General features: G+C 41.6%; 1 protein-coding gene across 1 annotated transcript in view; it reads right to left on the reverse strand.

Annotated features, from left to right (window-relative positions):
• Window positions 1–22,827, reverse strand: part of ANTXR2 (ANTXR cell adhesion molecule 2) — a 164,923-nt gene that overhangs the window by 83,993 nt on the left and 58,103 nt on the right. The window contains exon 11 of the mRNA XM_087935789.1: window positions 6,823–6,901. Within this exon, the coding sequence (XP_087791915.1) occupies window positions 6,823–6,901 (79 nt within the window). The remainder of the gene's footprint in view (window positions 1–6,822; window positions 6,902–22,827) is intronic.

Raw genomic sequence — 22,827 nt, forward strand, 5'->3', positions numbered from 1 at the left:
TTTTGGGGTGTAGGCTGTTGAGGTGTGTGAGGAAGTTGTTCAGTTTTTCTTTCCCATGTGGCCAGATGATGAAGGTGTCATTTACGTATCTGAGCCAGAGTTTGGGTTTGTGGTTGTATTTTTCTAGAGCTTGTGTTTCAAAGTGTTCCATGTAGAGGTTTGCGATGACAGGTGAGAGGGGTGATCCCATGGGTGCTCCTTCTATTTGTTTGTATTTTTGTCCATTGTAGGTGAAGTATGTATTGGATAGGCAGTGGTTGGTTAGATCTAGGATGTGCTTGGGGGTTGGATTTGTTTTGGATGGCTGTCAAGGCTTCTTTTATTGGCACTTGGGTGAAGAGGGATATGACATCGAAGCTTACTAGTAGGTCGCTAGGTTGTAAGTTTTGTTTCTTTATGATCTCGATGAATTGGAATGAGTTTCTTACGTGGGAGTTGATGGATTCTGCATAAGGTTGTAGTTGTTTGGCGAGAAATTTGGCTAGGTTTTGTAGAGGTGAGCCTATGGAGCTGACTATTGGTCTGAGTGGGGTTCCTTCTTTGTGTATTTTGGGGAGACCATAAAGCTTGGGGCATCTGGATGATTTTCTCTGGGTATGATTCGTTGCTGGATTTCTTCACTGATGGGGAGGCTTTTATTTTGGATTTGGTAGTTTTTCTAGGTAGGTGGTGGGGTCTGTCTTTAGGGGTTTGTATGTGGGGTCTTGGGTAGGTTGGTTAGCTTGGGTTGGTAGTCAGATGTGTTCATAACCACTGTCGCGTTGCTCTTGTCTGCTGGTAGGATTATTATGCTGGTGTCTTCTTTCAGGTTAAGTAGTGCAGTTTGTTCTTCTTTGGATAAGTTGCTTTTGGGTGGTTTGCTAGTGCAGAGGATGTTGGTGATTTCAAGTCTGATTTTGTTAGCATCATCAGGGTTGGTTTTGGTCAGGCTGGTTTCAACTCCGCATATGATGGTTTCTGTGGGGATGTGTTTGGGAGCGACAGCAAAGTTGAATCCTTTTGAAAGGACCTTGGTTTCGGCTTCAGTGAGGATCTTGTCTGAGATGTTGTGCAATGTTTGTTTCATGTGTGGCTGTGGGGGAGGGGGAGTTGGTTTCTGGCATTGTTGTAATTTCCTGAGTTTGTTGGTGTGTGTGTCTGTCTTGAGGGTGGTCTGTGTTTCGGCTCTCCAGACAGATGAGACACGACCATGGACCAGAAGCTGCACGGCAGCTGCATCACTACCCACTTCAAACCCCTCCGAGCCATACATGAAGCAAACCGACACCCACTATGAAGATGCAGAAGGACCACGAACTAGAAGCCAAACAGCAAGATCACAACTCACCAGCTCAAATCCCCCAGCAACTAAGACTAACCAGAGCACAGCCAAGCCCCACCTGAACAGAACACGCCTCCAACCAATCAGAACACGGCAAACCCCCAACCAATCAGAACACAACCAAACCCCTACCAATGAGAACACACCCCACCCAATCAGAACACACCCAAGCCCCCACCCAATCAAGTCCCACCCCACTGGCAGTTAAAAGGAGGAAGCAGCTGCAATCTCACATTACTCTGAAAAGCACAGAGCCGGAGACAGAAGCCTGAAGATGATGAATGAGACTTCATCGAAACGTTGCCTAGATACTTCAAATCTTACGCGGGAGAAAACCCGAACAACCAAAGATCCACATATAAATACCCGCGAGAACCTCAGAAAACAAATATATATATATATATATATATATACATACATACATACATATATATACACACATACACATACACATACACATACACACATCCACACATACATACATACATACATACATACATACATACATACAATCTGGTGGGATAAGATTAGCAGTAAGAAAACCCAGTTAGGTTAAAAAAATAGAATAGCAGGTTCTTTATTCATATATTTATGCAGAAGAACAACAAAGATGATTAGGAGCCTGGAAGCTAAAACAGGTGAAGAATGGTTGCAAGAACTGGGTATGACTAATTAATCTGATGAAAAGAAGGACCAGGGGTGACATGATAGCATTGTTCCAATATCTCAGGGGCTGCCCCAAACAAGCTATTCTCCAAAGCATCTGAGGGCAGGACAAGAAGCAACGGATAGAAACTAATCCAGGGGAGAAGCAACCTAGAACTGAGGAGAAAATTCTTAACAGTGTGAACAATTAAACAATGGAACAGCTCGCCTTCAGAAGTTGTGGGTGCTCCATCACTGGAGGTTTTCAAGACTGAACAGCCACCTGTCTGAAATGGTATATAGGGTCTCCTGCTTGAGCAGGGGGTTGGACTAGAAGACCTTCAAGGTCCCTTTCAACCCTGATATTCTATGATTCTTAGTTTTATTTCCTCTTAAGCACCCAATGAGGAATTTAATGAACATTAACAGCGCGTGCCTATCAATATGAGTGTGTGCACTTATGACTCTCTGGACCAACTTTGGATTTCAGCAATTTTGTAATGTTTGGGATTTCATGTTTTGCAGAGAAGCTGTGGCTTTCTCTCCAAGTAGAAGTCAGCAAATATGTTTCCTGTTTATGAAAATGAGATAAAAGGATCAGGATAGCAAATGCCTACGTTAAGTTCAGCCTAAAAGCATTCTCTGGATTTCCTTTATTAAGTAGCACACACTCTTTTTCATATTTTGAATCAGAAAAGAATCACACAGACTGCAAAAAAACAAAAACCCCTGCAAATGGGTTTGCACTGTAAATTGCTGTAAATGTATAGACACTAAATTCCAGCTTCTTTAAAAAAAAATCCAAACATGCTATTATTTTTACTGGTTGTTCAAGGGTGGATCGTAATATTTTTCTGGCCAAAGCTTCCATTAACCGAGAACGAATAAACGCCACCAAAAAGTAAAACAAACTCCATAAAGTAAACTCGATCTGTATTTTTGTCCGATACCTCTAACACCAGGCAACACAAAAGAGGCTTTTGTGGAAGTGTTAGTAATAAAGGAGAATATTGTAGCTCAGGGTTGACAGGAGGGGTCCTTGGTGCTCTCTGAGCGTGCTTGTTTTCTTGCAGATGTTTCATTACCCAAATTAGGTAGTGAAGAAAGTTAGCGCCCACCCCTCTCCTAAAAGAATGAAATATTCTAGGAAATATTTAAAAAGGCAGACTATTATATTTCCCTGGATGAGAAAAGGAGATACATGCTCTTGGAAAGCAGCCTCCACCTTCCTTAATAGCCCCAGAAAGACTGGGTTATCCTATCTGTAAAACAAAAGGCCTTCAGCTCCAGGGTGGATTAGCTCTCACTCAAGATCCAAACCAGGACAAAGCCATTAAGGCACAACAAGAATTGCCCAACACCCTTTCAGAGCACAAGCCTCTTCATTATATCATCATCCTCCAAGCTTCAGCCAAACCTGGGACACAGACAGCCTACAACAGGGGTCTCCAACCTTGGCAACTTTACGCCTGGCGGACTTCAACTCCCAGAATTCCCCAGCCAGCAAAGCTGGCTGGGGAATTCTGGGAGTTGAAGTCCGCCAGGCGAAAGTTGCCAAGGTTTGAGACCCCTTGCCTACAAGGTTAGCTGGAGCCCCACATAGCCCCCTGGATACCAATAGGATACATTGCACAGGAACAGGAAGCTCAAGGCCCAAGAGAGGGTATAAATATATATCTCCCTCCACTCCATGTGGTCAGCTACCCAGAATCACACCTGCTTTGGTGGCTCTGCTTCACCATTAAACCATCTGTCAGTGTTCCAGGAAAACAAACTCCAACAGCAAAACTCCGAGACAGGCATTTTCCTCGAAGTTCCATTTTATTGGAATTGTCATATTGGCACATCTGGGAAAACCCAAATCTGAGAATTCCAGGTTTTCCTGATTCAAAACCACAAAATCCATCCCCTCCACTCATCACTCCATCACATGGGCCCAATCACCCTCCGTTCCTACTTGAGACATCCCTTAAACCACTCTTCACCCAGGTGCAGGAATAACATGACCTTGACTGTAAAGAAGAATGCTATCGTGTCTAACTACAAACACGCTACAAAATCCCGCCCCCCTCTCAATTTCCCAGGCACAGGAATGTGTCAGGATGGAAGCTTCCGGTGCTAATATGGTTTCCAAAGCTGACACCATCCTTCCAAGCAGCCTCCATGTTTCCAGTGTCTTTCTTCCCACTTGGAGCTGAACCCAGATTGGCCTTTATTTCTACAGTAACATCATCGATGCTAGTGCATCGGTCTAGCATTGATGATGTTACTTAGTTCGGGCAATAAAATGTCTGCAAAACCCCCCCCAGCAAACTCAGAGAGCATGCAGGACCCCTCATTTGTGTATGTGTGTTTAATTTTCAGTGAGAAAGAGAGAGGGAGGGAGGGAAAATAACCCTTATTTTGGAAGATGATCATTATGTTCTAAACTTGCTTGCAATAAATCCCCTGGGGCCATTTTCCAGAGGTGAAAGAAAGAGAGCTATTTGTTCTTTAAAGAGGCTACAGATGCATTTCAACAGAGCCTCTCTCAGGGGAAGTGGGTTTAGGAGGCTTTTATGGGCTGTTGAGTGTATTACCAGCAAATAATCCTTGTATGTAAATAACAGCAGCGTGTGCCAAAAAAAGGGGGGGAGAGGTTTCCTGGGTGACTAAGGACAGTTTGTCTCTTCTTGTAATGAAAACTGAAAGTTGTCATGATATATCTCTTTTCCTTTATCCCAGTCCTTCTTCTCTCTTTTTTACTTTTTGTTTGATATGTGTCATATAATAATATATGTGGGTATCTGCATAATTTTGTATGTATTTATTTATTCTGTCATGGTTATGTTGCTGGAGGCAAATGAGGTCCCGAGAGAAGAAAAACATAAGGGCTTCAAAATCTAAGGAACTGGTTTGGACAAAACTCAGCAGCACCTTTTTTGTGTGGCTGTTGATAACAATAGGATGACCAACATGATTGCCAATGTCTGATGATGGATATGGAAGGAGATGGAGGAGGAGGAGGAGGAGGAGGAGGAGGAGGAGAAGGAGAAGGAGAAGGAGAAGAAGAAGAAGAAGAAGGAGGAGGAGGAGGAGGAGGAGGAGGAGGAGGAGGAGGTGACCATTTGAGAGCTGTATGCATTGAAATTTCATTTTAATGTATGCCAATTAGTGTACATTAAAAGTGACAATAAAGTTCTGTTCTGTTCTGTTCCGTTCCGTTCCATTTCACTCCACTCCACTGTACTGTACTCTATACTCCATCCTATTCTATTATTCTTTTATTGTTATTTCTCTATTGTTTTTTCTTTCTCCAAATTTAGATTGCATTCATTTTTATTATTCTAATCAAAATCCTTAATTTAAAGAATATACATGCAAACCAAATAAAGATAGAGTGCATTATCACTCCCAGAAGTCATTCAAACAGTGTTTGGATCAGAAATTGGAAAAATGGACAGCCAACTCAGTTTGTGAGCATACAAGCACGCACAGGAGAGAAAGGGGGAGGGTAAATGATGAAGTGTACATTGTGATATCGCATACAAACTCCTCCCCTTAGGTTCTTGCTGGCAAGAGCACAAAGCAAATAGGAGGTTGTGTCACAAGATCAATGTAGTTCCGCAAAGCACCTGAAGGTAGAACAGGAAGCAATGGATGGAAACTAATCAAGGCAAGATCCAATTAATCAAGGCAAAATCTAACCTAAAAATAAGGAGAAATTTCCTGACTGTGAGAACAATTAATCAGTGGAACAACTTGCCTTCAGAAGTTGTGATTGCTCCCACACTGGAGGTTTTTAAGAAGAAATGGTATTGGGCAGAGGTGGCTTTTTGGGCTCCTGTGCCAAAAATTGCATGCGCACTAGCGCACATGCACTCATGTGCCAACATCCAGAATGCAATGAGTGCCCCCTCCCCACACCCCCTGTGCATGCACGCGCAATCCCCCCACATCACCCCCTTACTTGCACTGCGTCCTACAGCTGATTTTGCGGCTGGTTTGAGGCCTTTTTCGGCCTCCCAGAGGCTTGGAAAAAGCCTCTGCAAGGCTTTTCAGGCTGAATTATAGGGCTGTTTCATCACTTCCTGTAATACCAGAAGTAATGAAATGGGCCTAGAATTTGTCCTGAAAAGCCTTGAAGAGGCTTTGTCCAAGCCTCTGAGAGGCCAAAAAAGGCCTCAAACCAACCAAAAAATATCAGCTGTGAGGCATGTGCATGCGCAGTGAGTTAAGTTTGCCTGCGGCTCGCATGCCAGCACAAATGGCTCTGCGTGCCACTTGTGACACACGTGTCATAGGTTCGCCATCACGGACATAGAGATTCCTGCCTAAGCAGTGGATTGGACTAGAAGACCTCCCAAGATCCCTTCCAACCCCGTTGTTCTGTTTTCATAATATGCTTCATCCTTTGGGAAACATTGGCAGCACAGAGATTTATGGTAGGATTTGGCTATGAATAAGATATATATGCTCCTGGAAAGATAATGATTTGAAAATTTCTTCTCCTCTAAGACAGGAGTGAAAATATGTAAGCCATTTTGCCATCCCAATTTCTCTTTTTCGACATGCTCTATATTCCCTCCGAACTTCCCACGTGGGTGGGAAGTTTTCTTGTCCTTTTGAGGTAGGGAAGTCATGAGTACATCACAAAGCCCTACAATTCCAGATAGTCCTCAACTTACAGCCAACCAGAATTTCCGTTGCTGAGGTGGCCGTTAATTGAGTCACACCCAATTTTATGACTTTTGTCATGGCTGTTAAACAAATCACTCCCGTTCTTAAGCGAGGCACGCAGTCATTAAGCAAGCCTAGATATAGCCTCTCAGGTTATCACTATGCTTCTTTCTGGATCTTACTGGCTGAGTACTTACACATTCTGTTGCCGTAATGGTTAAAGAGCTGGAAATGAGCGACTGCCCTTGGTTCAAGCTGACAAATACGTCCATTGTTCTGGAGAGACAAAAAGGAGGAGGATGGAAACACAGAGTTTAATAGTACGCTCACAGAGTAGACTGACCAGATATAATTAAAATAGAGAATGTGTCAATGGAGCCAAATCTTTTTTTTTTTTAACAGACTATATAACTTTATTTGTTTATTTTGATTAGGCTAAGAGAAATTTGTACATTGAAATTACAAAAAGACCTCAGGCATGCACGTGAACCTTATTGGAGATTGTTCTACATAGCATTCTCTTTTTTTTCCCATAGGAAAAAAACTCATAGTTTTTTCTGTACATACCTGTACAGCCTAAACCATAGAGAGCAACCTAGGATCATGTCAAATTTACATCGTGCAAAATCAAACATAAAAATAGTGGTACAACAACAACAAAAAAATGTAACAAGTATATTTCGTTGTAAGACGAATTCAGATAGTTTTGGTCCTTCCATCCCAAACCATATTGATTACTACATAGATCATAACAATCAAATGGTTAGGCAGTGATCTATTACTTTTCTAAAATGAATCCGAAGTAAACTCTTAAAAGATAATGTTAAGCCATATTATTAGAAGGCAGGAAATTCAAAATCAGCCATCAAGTCCCTAAGAAAAGGCCTCCTTAGATGAAAAGGGCCTTACTAAAACAAACACAAAAAAACAGCCCCCCCAAAACAAAAGGCCTGACCCATTATTATTATTATTATTATTATTATTATTTGGGGGGGGATTTCAAGCCAAATCTTGATGTTAACTGGTTTGGTAAACAGGTCAAAGCAAGAAACTCAAAATCAAAGTATAGATGGTCCTTGACTTACGATCACAGTTGAGCTCAAAATTTCCATTGCTAAGTATGACATTTGTTAAGTGAATTTTGTCCCATTTTGCAACCTCACAGTTAAGTGAATCACTGCTGTTGTTAAATGAGTCACACGGTTGTTAAGTGAATCTGGCTTCCCCATTGACTTTGCTTGGAAGGTCACAAAAGGGGATCACGTGACCCCAGGACACTGCAACCATCATAAATGTGAGTCAATTGCTGAATTTTGGTTACACAACCATAGGGATGCTGCAATGGTCGTAAGTGTGAAAAACGGTCGTAAGTCACCTTTTTATTGCTGTTATAACTTTAAAAGGTCCCTAAACAAATGATCGTAAGTCTAGGACTACCTGTATGTTTGGGGGGTGGGGTTGTAATGAATGGCTTGAGCTATCATTTATAAATGGAGAATAAAGCTACCAACCCTTATACGATCAGTAGAGTTGGAAAAAAATTGCTCCTTGATTGTACCACCTCCAATAAAAGATTTACCAAACTGAACTCAAGACAAAACTCTATTTATTGGGGATAATCAAAAATCAATATCCGAAAAAGATAAAATACAAAATATTACATATTTTAACAGCGGCCAGAATAGCCTATGTGCAAATGTGGAAAGGGCCCAAGGTTCCAACAATAGAATTAGTCTTACAAAAAACAGCAGATTGCGTAGAAATAGATATGCTCACACTAAAAATGAAGGAAAAAGAAGAATCTTATTGTTACTCAATTTGGCATAGATGGTACAAATGGTTAGAAAATAGAGATAAGGATTGAAAAAGGAAGATTACGTAGGAGAATTCCTAAGAGATACATAGATATGTAAAGTAGATAAAGTTAGATATTATTAACAAATATAAGTAAAGATAACAATTATTGATGGTATGTATAAATAGATGATAGATATATAAGACAATATTATATGCCGATGCAAAATGTTGTTGAAAATGTAATTATGATTTGTACTGGTGGAAAACAATAAAAATCATTATTTTTTTAAAAAAAAAGATTCATCCTTGAAGTCTTCCACAGATCTGTGCTCCAAGCATCCTAAAGTTAGTAAGGTCTGAGCTGACTTGGTGCCTAATCAAGAACCAACGATGGCTAGAAAGCTATTTCTAGAACACCTTGATGCTGAGATCCACAAAACCATAGAGATGGTGGTAGACTTTAGGAGAAACCTTCCCACACTACCACCTCTTACAATACTAGACAACACAGTATCAACAGTAGAGACCTTCAAATTTCCAGGTTCTATCATATCTCAAGACCTAAAATGGACACTTAAGATAAAAAAATGCCTTCAAAAAAGCACAACAAAGAATGTTCTTTCTGCGCCAACTCAGAAAGCTCAAACTGCCCAAGGAGCTGCTGACACAGTTCCACAAAGGAATGATTGAGTCTGTCATCTGCATCTCTATATCTGTCTGGTTTGGTTCTGCAACCCAACAGGACAGACACAGACTTCAGAGGATAATTAGGACTGCAGAAAGAATAATTATTACCAACCTGCCTTCCATCGAGGACCTGCATACTGCACGAGACAAAAAGAGGGCTGTGAAAATATCCACAGACCCCCTCGCATCCTGGACATAAAATATTTCAACTCCTACCCTCAAAACGATGCTATAGAGCACTGCACACCAACTAGACACAAGGACAGTTTTTTCCCAAATGCCAGCACTCTGCTAAACAAATAATTCCCTCAACACTGTCCAACGTCTGCATTAGTATTACTATTAATCTTCTCATTGTTCCTATCACCCATCTCCTCCGACTTATGACTGTATGACTATAACTTTGTTGCTTATATCCTTACAATTGATATTGATTGCTTCATACTATGATTCGATTGCTTATTTGTACCTTATGACCATATTAAGTGTTGTACCTGATGATTCTTGACGAATGTATCTTTTCTTTCTATGTACACTAAGAGCATCTGCACCAAAGACAAATTCCTTGTGTGTCCAATCACACTTGGCCAATAAAGAATTCTATTCTATGCGATCTTCTTCATTTCTGCAGCAAACCCTTGACAAGTTAAGGCCACTTTATAATGCCTTGGTAAGACCACACTTGGAACACTGCATCCAGTTTTGGATGCCACGATATCAAAAAGATGTTGAGATTCTAGAAAGAGTGCAGAGAAGAGCAACAAAGATGATGAGGGGACTGGAGGCTAAAACATAGGAGGAACGGTTGCAGGAGTTGAGTACGTCTAGTTTAATTAAGAGAAAGACTAGGGGGTATCATGATAGCAGTATCAATATTTGAGGAGCTGCCATAAAGAAGAGGGAGTCAATCTATTCTCCAAAGCACCTCAAAGCAGGACAAGAAGCAATCGATGGAAACTAATCAAGGAGCGAAGCAATCTAGAACTAAGGAGGAATTTCCTGTTCATTACAATTGATCAGTGGAACGACTTCCCTCTGGATGTTGTAGGGGCTCCCACAACTTCAGTCCCAAAGTGCTTTTTTTGAGAGGCAATTGGACATTGTGGAAGTCGAAAAAAGCCCCTTTGGCACAACCATGACCTGGATGACGGAGAATCTCTATAGACACCCATCACTTTAGGTTTTTAGGTGCTTTGGAGAATAGCTTGACTCCCTCTTCTTTGTGGCAGCCCCGCAAATATCCAAACACTTTTATCCTGTTACCCCTTGTCCTTCTTTTCACTGAAGTAAACATACCCAGTTCCTGCAACTGTTCTCTGTATGTTTTAGCCAGGGCTGCAATTCAACTGGTGTAACAACCGGCTCAGCGCCAAATGCACACTCCACGCGCATGCCCCACATTTAAAAAAGCTAATACTTACCTTCAACTGAAGCTGAAGAAAACAGCTGAGGCACGGCAAATTGCCCTGCCGCGCGAATCAGCTGTGCTTTAACAAAAAGACATACAGCACAGGAAAGAGCAGAGGCCGACGGGCGGGCCCATATGCTTGTTGGAGTGAACCAGTTAGGAGCCAGTTGATCGTCGGAGCAAGGGATCAACCAGAACCAGTCCGAATTGGGAGAATCCCACCCCTGGTTTTAGCCTCCTGTCCCCTCATCATCTTTGTTGCTCTTCTCTGCACTCTTTCTAGAGCGGGGGTCTCCAAACTTGGCAACTTTAAGACCTGTGGACTTCAACTCCCAGAATTCTCCAGCCAGCCGTGTCTGTTTCTTTCTTTCTTTTTCTTAACCTCCCAAAATTGAGAGGTTGCAGAGGAAGGGGTTAAAAGAAAGTATGCTGGCTAGAGAATTCTGGGAGTTGAAGTCCACAAGTCTCAAAGTTGCCAAGTTTGGAGACCTCTCTTCTAGAGTCTTACCATCTTTTTTTACATCATGGTGACCAAAACAGGATGCAGTATTCCAAGGGTGGCCTTACCCCAAGGCATTATAAAGTGACTTGAGTAGATATAGATAGGTAGATATTCTTGGTCCCCATTCAAGACGGAGTATCAATGGTTTGCAGTGGGTCTGGGATCAGACTGGTAGGCTATGTTACAGTTAAGAAACATTGAATGGAAAAAAGGCAATATGAGGGACTCGTACATTGGCCTATGGCCCAATGAGACTTAAAACCCTGGACTCAGCTCAACACCACTGTTCATCCCAGAAGCATAAAAGAAATTTAAAAAAAATGGCAATCTAAAAAAAAAAAAGTTTTGAGTAGTCAATCCAACTGTGAGTTCTTGAGATGTGAAGAATTACATGGATTCATTCACTCACGCCCATAAAAATGTCAGGACTGGCAATAAACTCACTAATTACCACTCCAGCAACACAGATATAGCATAAAGGCCACTAATTAGGACTTGGTGGGGCTTTCTAGGAAGAGAAATTAGGCAGCAGAGAAACGTAAATAGGAAAGCGGTTTCTTATTTCTTCAAATAACTTTGGAGAAACCCAGACACATGGTAAGGATTAGAGATCAGCTGCTGCTGGCCAGAATCCGAACCACCTCAGCAGGTTTCCTTATATGCTTATCTTTAAGCTGGAAGAGTCAGAGTTTTAGAGATGTTTGTGGATTGTGAATTTACGATCTCAGCAGCATTTTATCTATTAAAGCTAAACCACAGCCTTTCTTGAACCACTTTCATCAGCTATATGCCAATTTGTCTCAACTATCCTTTATGTCAGCGTTTCTCAACCTTGGCAGCTTGAAGATAGCAATAGCAATAGCACTTAGACTTATATACCACTGCACAGTGCTTTACAGCCCTCTTGATGTGGTTTACAGAGTCGGCCTCCAACAATCTGGGTCCTCATTTCACCGGCCTTGAAAGGATGGAAGGCTGAGTCAACCTTGAGCCGGTTAGGATCGAACTGCCAAACTGTAGCAATCTGGGTCCTCATTTTACCGGCCTTGAAAGGATGGAAGGCTGAGTCAACCTTGAGCCGATCAGGATCGAACTGCCAAACTGTAGCAATCTGGGTCCTCATTTTACCGGCCTTGAAAGGGTGGAAGGCTGAGTCAACCTTGAGCCGATCAGGATCGAACTGCCAAACTGTAGCAATCTGGGTCCTCATTTTACCGGCCTTGAAAGGATGGAAGGCTGAGTCAACCTTGAGCCGATCAGGATCGAACTGCCAAACTGTAGCAATCTGGGTCCTCATTTTACCGGCCTTGAAAGGATGGAAGGCTGAGTCAACCTTGAGCCGATCAGGATCGAACTGCCAAACTGTAGCAATCTGGGTCCTCATTTTACCGGCCTTGAAAGGATGGAAGGCTGAGTCAACCTTGAGCCGGTTAGGATCGAAGTGCCGAATTGCTGACAGCTGGCAGTCAGCAGAAGCAGCCTGCAGTACTGCATTCTAACCACTGCGCCACCACGGCTCTGTATGGACTTCAACTCCCAGAATTCCCCAGCCAGATGTAGGGGCTCAGCCAGCAGTCCACCCACACTGATTTTACCTTTTCACAATTCTCACCGTGCCCAGGCAGCCTGGCCTTTGCTGAGAATGCTGGGAGTTGGAAGTCCACACAGCTGGTGTGAGCACACCAAGTTGGCAAAGGCTGAGCCAAAGCCTCCATGCAGTCCTTGACTTGTGCATAACTGGGGCAGGTTTGGAACACTCGATCATACATCGATGGGTGCCAGGCTAATACAGGCACAACCCAAATGTTTTTTGAGACAAGGGAGAGAGCAATAACAGCCACTTACTCTCCACGCCAACTTTCTCTGCGGCATTGTAATTCACTGTACTAGAGTGCTTTCCTAAATAACCAACAAAGAGCATTGCCAGCAAGGCACAACACTAGAACAAATGAGTCCTCCTCAAATCAGGCCAAGCTTTGCTAAATGCGCCCTGCTGACCTGGCACCCCAATGAAATGAGTAAGGAGGGGGCCCTAATCCCAGCCCAAACTATCTCAACCATCCAGTAATCAGAAGCAGAAAAGCACAGCACCCCACATGGACAAGTCAATGGGCATTTTTTTTTTTTAGTGCTGCACACACCAGGCCTGAACCACCCACCTCCCTGGAGGGTAAAACACAGAAAGCAATATCCATGATGCTTTCGCGTAGTTTTGAAAGTTTTATTTCAAAGCGGCGCCTTTTCCGTGCTGAGTTAATAGATCTTTGCTAGATCATTTGGAGGCGATGTGCGTGATCTTCCCTGTCTCTGCTCTCCCAGGGAAATATTTCAAACATTTGTTGGGGTGAAAGCTTCGGTGACATCCCACTTGAACTTTGGCAGATTTAATGCCCTGTAAAGATCTGTTCGTTCCTTTCAGCGAGAAAATAAGCTGTTGGACCTGCTGGATTCTAATTTTTCAATGAGCCTTTTGACTTAACATCTTTACGTGGCCCGAATTGCTGTTTAATGTCAACGCATAAACTCCAAGAGAAACCAAGCCCAAAATTTCAAATCTCCAAATCTCTAATTAGGCCTATATCACACGAGATCAGGGATCTCAAACTTGGCAATTTTAACGTTTATGGACTTCAACTTCCAGAATTCCCCACCCAGCAGGGAATTCTCCAGCCAACATGGAATAATTATTATTAATCACACTTTTGAAAAAGGTCTTTAACGCTCAGTTGTGGTTGTAAATCAAGGATTATCTGTACTGGATCTTGACCTCACGAAAAAGTGGTCCCAACCAAAATAATTCTAACAGACCATCATCCACACTCCACCCATCTTTGTCAACAGCCCTACATCATGAACTGAGGGATAGAATCACATTGACAGAGGGATAGAATCAAGATCACATGAAGTGTTAATACCACTTATAATGTCTTAGTAAGGCCACACTTGGAATCCTGCATCCAGTTTTGGTCACCATGATGTAAAAAAAGAAGTTGAGACTGTAGAAAGAGTGCAGAGAAGAGCAACAAAGGTGATGAGGGGACCGGAGGCTAAAACATGTTGCTGGAACTGGGTATGTCTAATCTGATGAAAAGGAGGACTACAGGAGACATGATAGCATTGTTCCAATATCTCAAGGGCTACCATAAAGAAAAGGGGGTCCAGCTATTCTCCAAAGCACCCGAGGGCAGGACAAGAAGCAGTGGGTGGAAATTAATCAAGGACAGAAGCAATCTAGAATTAAGGAGAAATTTCCTGACAGAACAATTAATCAGGGGAACAATTTGCCTTCAGAAGTTGTAAATGCTCCAACACTGGAAGTTTTTAAGGAGATTGAACAACCATTTGTCTGAAATGCTTATAGGATTTCCTACCTAAGCAGGGGGTTGGACTAGAAGACCTCCAAGGTCCCTTCTACCTCTGTTATTCCAAATTCTAAATCTTCAGGAACACAAGACTGATTAATTCAAAGCATTGCCCTTATGTCAATTTTGTCCTGAATTATCAATGGATGGATGCATATGTTTGTGGAGGGAGGGAGATGTATGCTTTAAATATGTATCATTCATATCCCGACTTCCCTTTCTTTTACTTTAATAACTTTAAAATAATGCAAAAGCTGATTCACAAAAGTAGGCCAATGTTTTTGAAAGCATACTTAACTATACCATATGCCTCTTTAAATCATTTTTATCAAACAAGTTGTAGAGTTCATTTCAATGTTTTTTTTCCCCCTCTTTTGCAAACCGCTTACTGGTATTTATCCAATTTGTTCCTTTCTTCTTGCCAAATTGCAGGTTTGAGATCTCTACTAGACAGAGGGACAGCTGCGCTATTGTTGACTGTTGTGGGGGAAAAAAACATTTTTAAGGGGGGGTGGGGGTAGGGAAAAAGGCTGCAGAAACAGAAGAAAGCAGTGAGAATTGCTCTGTCAGTCAGTATAAAATATAACGAAGTTTGGACATTTTTAAAAGTGCAACGCTAAATACGGCTTTTTATTTCTTGTCTCCTTTGCCATCGACAGACTTAAATTGCTTATTAAGAGGTATATTTTCTTGCAACTCATGCAAACAAAGCATCGGCCTTCCTATTTTCCACATCAGAGCATCCCCTGTCACACAAAACCAGACTTTCAGAGAAGAATAATGGAGTAGAGATGATTTACAAACATATGAGTCATGGAATTTGTATACTCTCCTTTCTTGCTCTGTCTCTCTCCTCTTCTCTCCCTCCATTGCTGCAATTACCCCTAAGTCCCTAGATGTTCCTAGCTGAGTAGCCATACATCAATTGGGAAAATAACTCTTTAAGACAAGTCACCAGTGTTTTCGAGAGAGGGAAGTTCACCTCCGCCTCTAAACAATGAAAACATCTGTTGGGACTTGCCAAGATGCCTTTTATCCAGAAACAGAGATCAGTCTTTCAAGCCAAGGATCACTTTCTCGTGTGGGTGGCCTGGACTCTATTGCAGCCACCCTAAAGTGCAAACCCTGGAAGGCAAATGACTAGTCTTTTTCCAAAAAACAAACAAACAGTGATTTCCCCTAGCTCCACTCTTCTCTTCCAAACCCTGCCTAGCAAAACACTTTCGTGGGAAAAGCCAAGAGAAAAGCTCGCACTGCAAGAGGTGCTTGCAAGCTAATGAGGGTGGAGCAAACAGCTGGCTTTGAGGACTTGTCCAGCAGCACATTGTTAATTATTTAAAGGAGAGGACAGAGGGAGCCATCAGCACATCTGTCACCCATCGCCAGGCAGAAACGTTTCTCTTTGCAGGACCAGATGTATTTATTCCGGAGCGCTACTAACTAGCTTCTTAATGGTTCGGGATCTTTCGCCAAAAGTTAATTAGACAAACATACTCAACAGCCGTCACCTTGCCCAGAAGTCCTTTCGCTGCATGCTTCTAAAAGAAATAAAGATAAAACAACAGCACCATAATGTTGACCGGTCCTTGGATACCATCGCTCAGCCTCCAGGGTGAGGCCGATAGGAACCCATTAAAAATCCACTACATACATTGAAGAAATAGAAGGGGTGGGGGAAAGTAACTTCTTCTCCTTTAAAGAAAAAAAAAAGGCCACTGAAAATTCAATGTTGGGGACTTCAGGCCCAATGGAATGACCAGCAATTATAAACCCAGCAAAGTTTCACTTGTTAGTCTGTAGAGATTCTCAGTCATCCAGGTCTCAGGACACAGATTAACCTCCAAGTGGCCTCAACGACCCTCTAAAAGGATGCAAATGACCAGCTGTCTGCAAGGAATATCAATCCTTCCATTCCCCACCATCCTGACAGAGCTGAAGAAGCTTTTTGGATGAGAAGTGAAACGTCTTCAAAAAAAAACAAAACCCAAAGAATTCCAGTTAACCTCCTGAAAAAGCATTCATTGGCTGTAGCAAAAAGATCAGAGGGTGACAAATTTGTGAATAAGTCGATGCAGCAACAGAGGTCTGTAATCGTCTCCTATCTCTGTAGGAATATGTTCACATGGTGTATATCTTTTTTTTTTAAATAAAACCCTCTTAAAACTTTAGGATAACCATTGAAAAAAAGGCAGGTGTGGAAAAGAGAAGGGAAGGTACACTGGAAATATTAGAAAGAAATTGGATGAATAATATTCTGTAATATATCACTGTTGTGAATGTCTATGGAGATTCTCAGTCATTCAGATCATGGTTGTGCCAAAGCTGTTTTTTTCAGGAGGCACTTTCTGGTTTTTCTTTGAAGATGTTTTGATTCTCATCCAAGGAAGCTTCTTCATCTCTAACAGTCATAGTAGCAGAGTTGCCTGACTGTATCTGCTCCATACATACGGTTTTCTTGAATATAACCCAGCACTTTCACAATTTGGAAAAACACGTCACAATAAAGTGTAATAGGGATTCAGTGGATTTAACCAACAGAAAAGTCACTTATGGTTTACAGTTTAGGATGATGTTTCTTCAATAAACCAAAATTTAAACACTCCATGGCTTGGGTATAAACCCAATCAGAAAAAAAAATCACTAATGAAAAAAAAAAATCAAGCAAAAAATTACTGGAATAAGATTAAAAAGTGGATAGAGGAAATAACAAAACAAAAAATTGAATTTAGGCTGGAATTGTTTCTATTGGGAATAATAAGGGGAGATTCTACTAAAACTGATAAATATATCACCCTACACATAACAACAGCGGCCAGAATAGTGTATGCACAGCACTGGAAACAGGATAATATGCCATCTGAGGGTACTGGGATAAGAAAGATTTTGGACTGCATAGAGATGAACAGGCTGACCTTAGAGTTAAAAGATAAAAGTGAATTGGAGTATTGGGGCACCTGGTACACTTGGTTAAAAAAAAATAGATACAAAAGTAACATAGTAACTAATATATGAATACAAAAGTTGATGCTGTAACATTGAAAGTATTGATATATTTTGAATTGTTGGAAAATGTTTAATAAAATTTATTAAAAAGAAAAAAAATCACTTATGATCCTGTACAGGGAGTCCTCGGCTTACGGCCACAATTAAGCCCAAAATTTATGTTGCTAAGTGAGACATTAGGGAAGTGAAGTTTTGCCCCATTGTACAAACTTTCTTGCCACAGTTGTTAAGGGAATTGTTAAATTAGTAACAAAGTTGTTCTGTGATTTCGAGCTCCCCTGTTAATTTTGCTGGTTAGAAGGCCGCAAAACGGGATCACACAACCCCAGGGGACACTGAAAACCCCTGATATTACATTAATGTTGCACTCTGCAGTAGAATTCAACAGAGCTACTGCCCTGGGATAGAAGCTGTTTTTCAGGATACTTGTCCTTGGTTTTTATTATCCTGTACCATCTTCCAGATGGTAGGAGTTCAAAAATATTTTCATATTTAATGAAAATATGTGATTGGTGAATATCTCTGTTCTGCATAAGTCAAACAGCATTTTGAATACAGGTAGTCCTTGACTTGTATAGCCATTCATTGAGTGACCATTCAAAGCTGCAACAGCACTGAAAGACTGACTTTTGATCATTGTTCACACTTACAACCTTTGCACCGTTTCCATAAGTGTGGGATCAAAATTCGGACGCTTTGCAAACTGGCATGCGTTTTTGATGATTGCCAGATCCCAGAATCACGTGATCCCCTTTTGAAACCTTCGAAAAAGCAAAATCAATGGGGAAGTCAGATTCACTCAACAACCGTTGAGTTATAGCTATACAATTTGGGGTAAACACCCTTTGAATGGTGTGAGAGTAGGCATGGATTTCCAGAGAACAATTGCAGACTACAGGAACCATTTGCACTACTCAGGTGACCCTGAGGAAACAGATAAACCCCTAAGTGGCCTCAATGACCCTCAAAGGATGCAAATGACCAGCTATCTGCAAGGAATATAAATCCTTACATTCCCCACCATCCTGTCAGAGCTGAAGAAGCTCCTTGGATGAGAAGGGAAACATCTTCAAAAAGACAAAACAAGAAAGTCCAGTTGCCTCCTGAAAAAAGCACCTTTGGGACTCAACAACCATGTTACTAAGGGAACACCTGCAGTGATTCTTTTAAAAATTGTGACCACAAAGGTCACAAAATGAGATTAAACAATGATCTCGCATAATAAGAAAAATTTTGGGCTCAATTATGGTCAAATTGATGTCTTATTGTGGTCAATAAGTCAAAGACTGATTAGAGTAACAGAGTTGGAAGGGACCCTGTAGGTCATCTAGACCAACCCCTTGCCCAAGCAGGAGACCCTGCACCATTTCTGACAGATGGGAGTCCAATCTCTTCTTGAAGGTCTCAAGTGATGGCACTCCCACAACTTCTGAAGGCAACTTCTGTTCCATGGGTTGATTGTTCTCAGTGTCAGAAAATTCCTCCTTATTTTCAGGTTGAATCTCTTCTTGTTCAGTTTCCATCCATTATTCCTTGTCATTATTCCTACAGGTGCTTTGGAAAATACCTTGACCCCCTCCTGTCTATGGTAGCCCCTCAAATATTGGAAGACTGCTTGTGGTGTGACATCACATTTAAAAGGAACCAAACCAACTGTCACAATTCCCAAGATGGGCAATGAGGATGATCAGAATACTAAAAGAAATACCTCAAAAATTGTTTACAGAGATTCTCAGTCATCCAGGTTATAGTTGTCCCAAAGGTGCTTTTTCAAGAGGCAACTGGACTTTCTGGTTTTTCTTTGAAGATGTTCCACTTCTCATCTAAGAACCTTCTTCTGCTCAGAGCTTGGATGAGAAGCGAAACGTCTTCAAAGAAAAACCAGAAAGTCCAGTTGCCTCTTGAAAAAGCACCTTGGGGACAACCCAAAAAAATGGGGTTTGTGCAGACTGCCAACAAAAGTGGCCAAGGGTCTTTTTCAAGCCACTGGAGAAGTGTTTGGCCAAACCAGAGGTGGAAGTATTTCTCAATGTAAAATCTACGGCGGGAACAGACCTGAGGGGAAGGGGGAAATCTTCAAAAACCAAACTCGTAACTGCTAAAAATTCAGAAGTCAAAAGAAAGCGAAGTGAATTCTATGTACCAGTTGTGCCAGTATTCCCTTTTCTGCAGAAAGTGAACCCATAAAAGGAAAGAGTAAGCTTAAATTTATGTAAATTCACAATGAAAAGTGTTTGTTTAATGTGTCTGCTGCATGCAAGCTTCAGGAGGTTAATGTTTATTCTAACTTCTAATTTACCCTTGCTCTCTCAACTGACAGATGCTGTCACACACTTCCTCCAACCTTTGATAAATTCAGCTTTTTGTCAATGAGGCAAAAGGCCTGATGCTGTTTGTTGGGAGTTGGGGGCGGGGGGACAAAGGATAATGAATGATCTCCACCCTCAACTGGAACTGGCAACAGGGGTGTGAGATTGGATCAGCGGTCCAATCCCGTCCAGCCATTTGCCAACGATGCCGATTTATGTTAGGTAGCCTTCCCTCCTTGTTGTGTCAGCATATTTGCATTTATTAGCAGCAGAGACTGCCGTTCCTTTCGCATCGCATCGTGTTTAACTTAATCTACTCCACATTCAAAACCCCAACGGAAGAACGGAGGGGAGAGAAGCGCTCCAAGGTGCTTACCGTCCCTGTCCTATTGTTTCTTTTCTTCCTTATTCGTATCCATTTCATGAATTCATAACCGTGTTTATACTTATACCTGTTATCTAATAATCGCTTGACCAAATCGATAAAATAAAATTGCAAGCAAGTCAGCGACTGAAGTTCGCTCCACTCGAAGAGAGGCATTGGGTGGTGTCCAACAACAGCACCAATTATGCCAGTGGAAAGTCAGGAGTTCAAATATGTACATTCACGTTCCGGGATATCGTCTTTGTAATTGTTTATAAAGCAGCCTAAGCCCAAATTTCTAGTTGTATTTTTTTTTAGAAAAACCCACCAAAACCACAGGACTTTATATGTCCATCCAAGGGGCTACAATTCTTTTTTTGTTTGCAAATCTACCTTATTATGCAATATCTGTGCATGTATGGCCCAACAATCTGAAATATGGACTATGCAAAAAAGAGAGAGGGAGGGAGGGAAGGAGAGAGAGAGAGAGATTAGTCTACTCAGTGCTTTCCTGGCTCTGCCATTATAATTTAGTGCGCACTGACTGCTGCGACCCTGTACAGCCTGACAATTGTAGCCCAACACAATAAAAATACAACATGTTCTCCTCGTTTGCACCAAGGTTGGAAAGACATGCGATAAAAATTCAGCACATTTTGTGCTCATTTGGCAGGTTGCGCTGTAGCGATCATCTTAGAGATAAAACAGATGAGCTCAGCATGATGTTCGGAATGTACCATTTCAGACTCTAAAGGGGGGTGAGGGTGGGAAGAGAAATTGGGCAATGCTTTTTTGCTTTCGACAGATTAAAAAAAAAATGCATTATGTTGGCCTAGAATTTTCTACTCAACATGCTAGTTAAGGGTTACTAATCTAACTATTAAATCCCTATCCATACTGGCCGGAGGGGGAGGGGAAATGGCACAACCCGAACATGAAGCTTTTCTGCATATCATTTAGCCTTCAGACAATAATACTGTGGGACTAGTATTAGTTACTTTACAATCAGACTCGTTAGACGAATCATAAAATTATCTTCCCAACTGCTAGTGACTGCCCTAAGCTCAATGCTTACAGAATCAGATTACTAAGCATGCTAACAAATGTACCAAACTCCAATATCCTCAAAAAAAAGGTCAACCATTCCAAATGGCCATCTCCTTTCATCATTCTTTTTCCTGCAGTAGGAAGAAAAAAGTTCCCTCAGCATATACAGCACAAGAAGGGAAACCTCTGAAGAAAACTTCTGATTTCTATAGAGAACGTGGTCAAAATAGCAATAGCCATAGCCCTTAGACTTATATACTGCTTCATAGTGCTTTACAGCCCTCTCTAGGCAGTTTACAGAGTCAGTCTCTTGCCCCCAACAATCTGGGTTCTCATTTTACCCACCTCGGAAGGATGGAAGGCTGAGTCAACCTTGAGCTGGTCAGGACTGAATTGCTGGGGGTGGTGGCAGAATTAGCCTGCAATACTGCAATCTAACCACTGTGCCACCATGGCTCTTATGTAACTCTACAGATAACAACAACAGCTATAGCACTTAGACTTATACACTGCTTCACAGGGCTTTACAGTCCCTCTCTAAGCGGTTTACAGAGTCAGCATGTTGCCCCCCACAATCTGGGTCCTCATTTTACCCACCTCAGAAGGATGGAAGGCTGAGTCAACCTTGAGCCTGGTGAGATGAGAACTGCCAAATTGCAGGCAGCCGGCAGTCAGCAGAAGTAGCCTGCAGTACCACACTCTAACCACTGAGCCACCATGGTATTTAAGTCAAAATACTTAATGCCAGCTGGTTGTGAATTATCTAGGGACTCCATCCCATTCTGAGAAGCAAACTTTGATATGCTACAACCCTATCTTCCATTTGTACCTTTCTGAATTTAGTTGCACATTTCTGGACCAAAGCACCTATACTTTTAATCTTCTGATTATGCTTACATGAACCTAGTGATATTCGGCAATACAGGTAGTCCCTGACTTACAATGGAGCCCCAAAATTTCTGTTGCTCAGTGAGATATTTGTGAAGTGAGTTTTGCCCCATTTTATAATCTTTCTCGCCATTGTTGTTAAATGAATCACTGCAGTTGTTAAGTTAGTAACACGGTTATTATGTGAATCTCGTTTCCCCGTTGATTTGGCTTGTCAGAAGGTCGCAAAAGGTGATTAAAAGATGCCAAGATACTGCAACCATCATAAATATGAGTCAGTTGCCAAGCATCTGAATTTTGATCACATGACCATGGAACGGATGCAACGGTTGTAGGTGTGAAAAACAGTCACAAGTCACTTTTTTCAGTGTAATTTTAAACGGTCACAGAGTGAACTTTTGTAAGTCGAGAACTACCTGTGCAGTAAATGAAAACACGAATATCTTATGCATTATAAGTATTGCAAGATTTTCACAGCAGGGTTTTTTGGTAAAGTCTTTTAACACTTTTAATTTTCCACAAGTCATCTGGAAATAAAGATGATTCAGCTGTCCCTCTGTATCACAAGCAAGTGAACAATCCCACCACAACCGATGCAGAAATGTGAGGGGGAAAAGTAGAAATAATGCAGAAAAGTTCAATTCTGAATATTGAAAACTTGAAAGAGACTTTTTTCTAATGTCTCAACAAATATTCCACACTTCTAAGAAGTGTTTGTAGCTTGTCTCAAAGATGCTTTTTCAAAAAATAAATGGACTTCGTTTGTTTTTAGTTGAAGACATTTCACTTTTTGTTCAAGAAGTTTCTTCCAGTTCTGACTGAATCCTACCGTTCC

The sequence above is a fragment of the Pseudonaja textilis genome, chromosome 6 (assembly GCF_049901715.1).
Source record: "Pseudonaja textilis isolate UNSWEBS1 chromosome 6, rPseTex1.2, whole genome shotgun sequence".
NCBI classification, from domain to species: domain Eukaryota; kingdom Metazoa; phylum Chordata; class Lepidosauria; order Squamata; family Elapidae; genus Pseudonaja; species Pseudonaja textilis.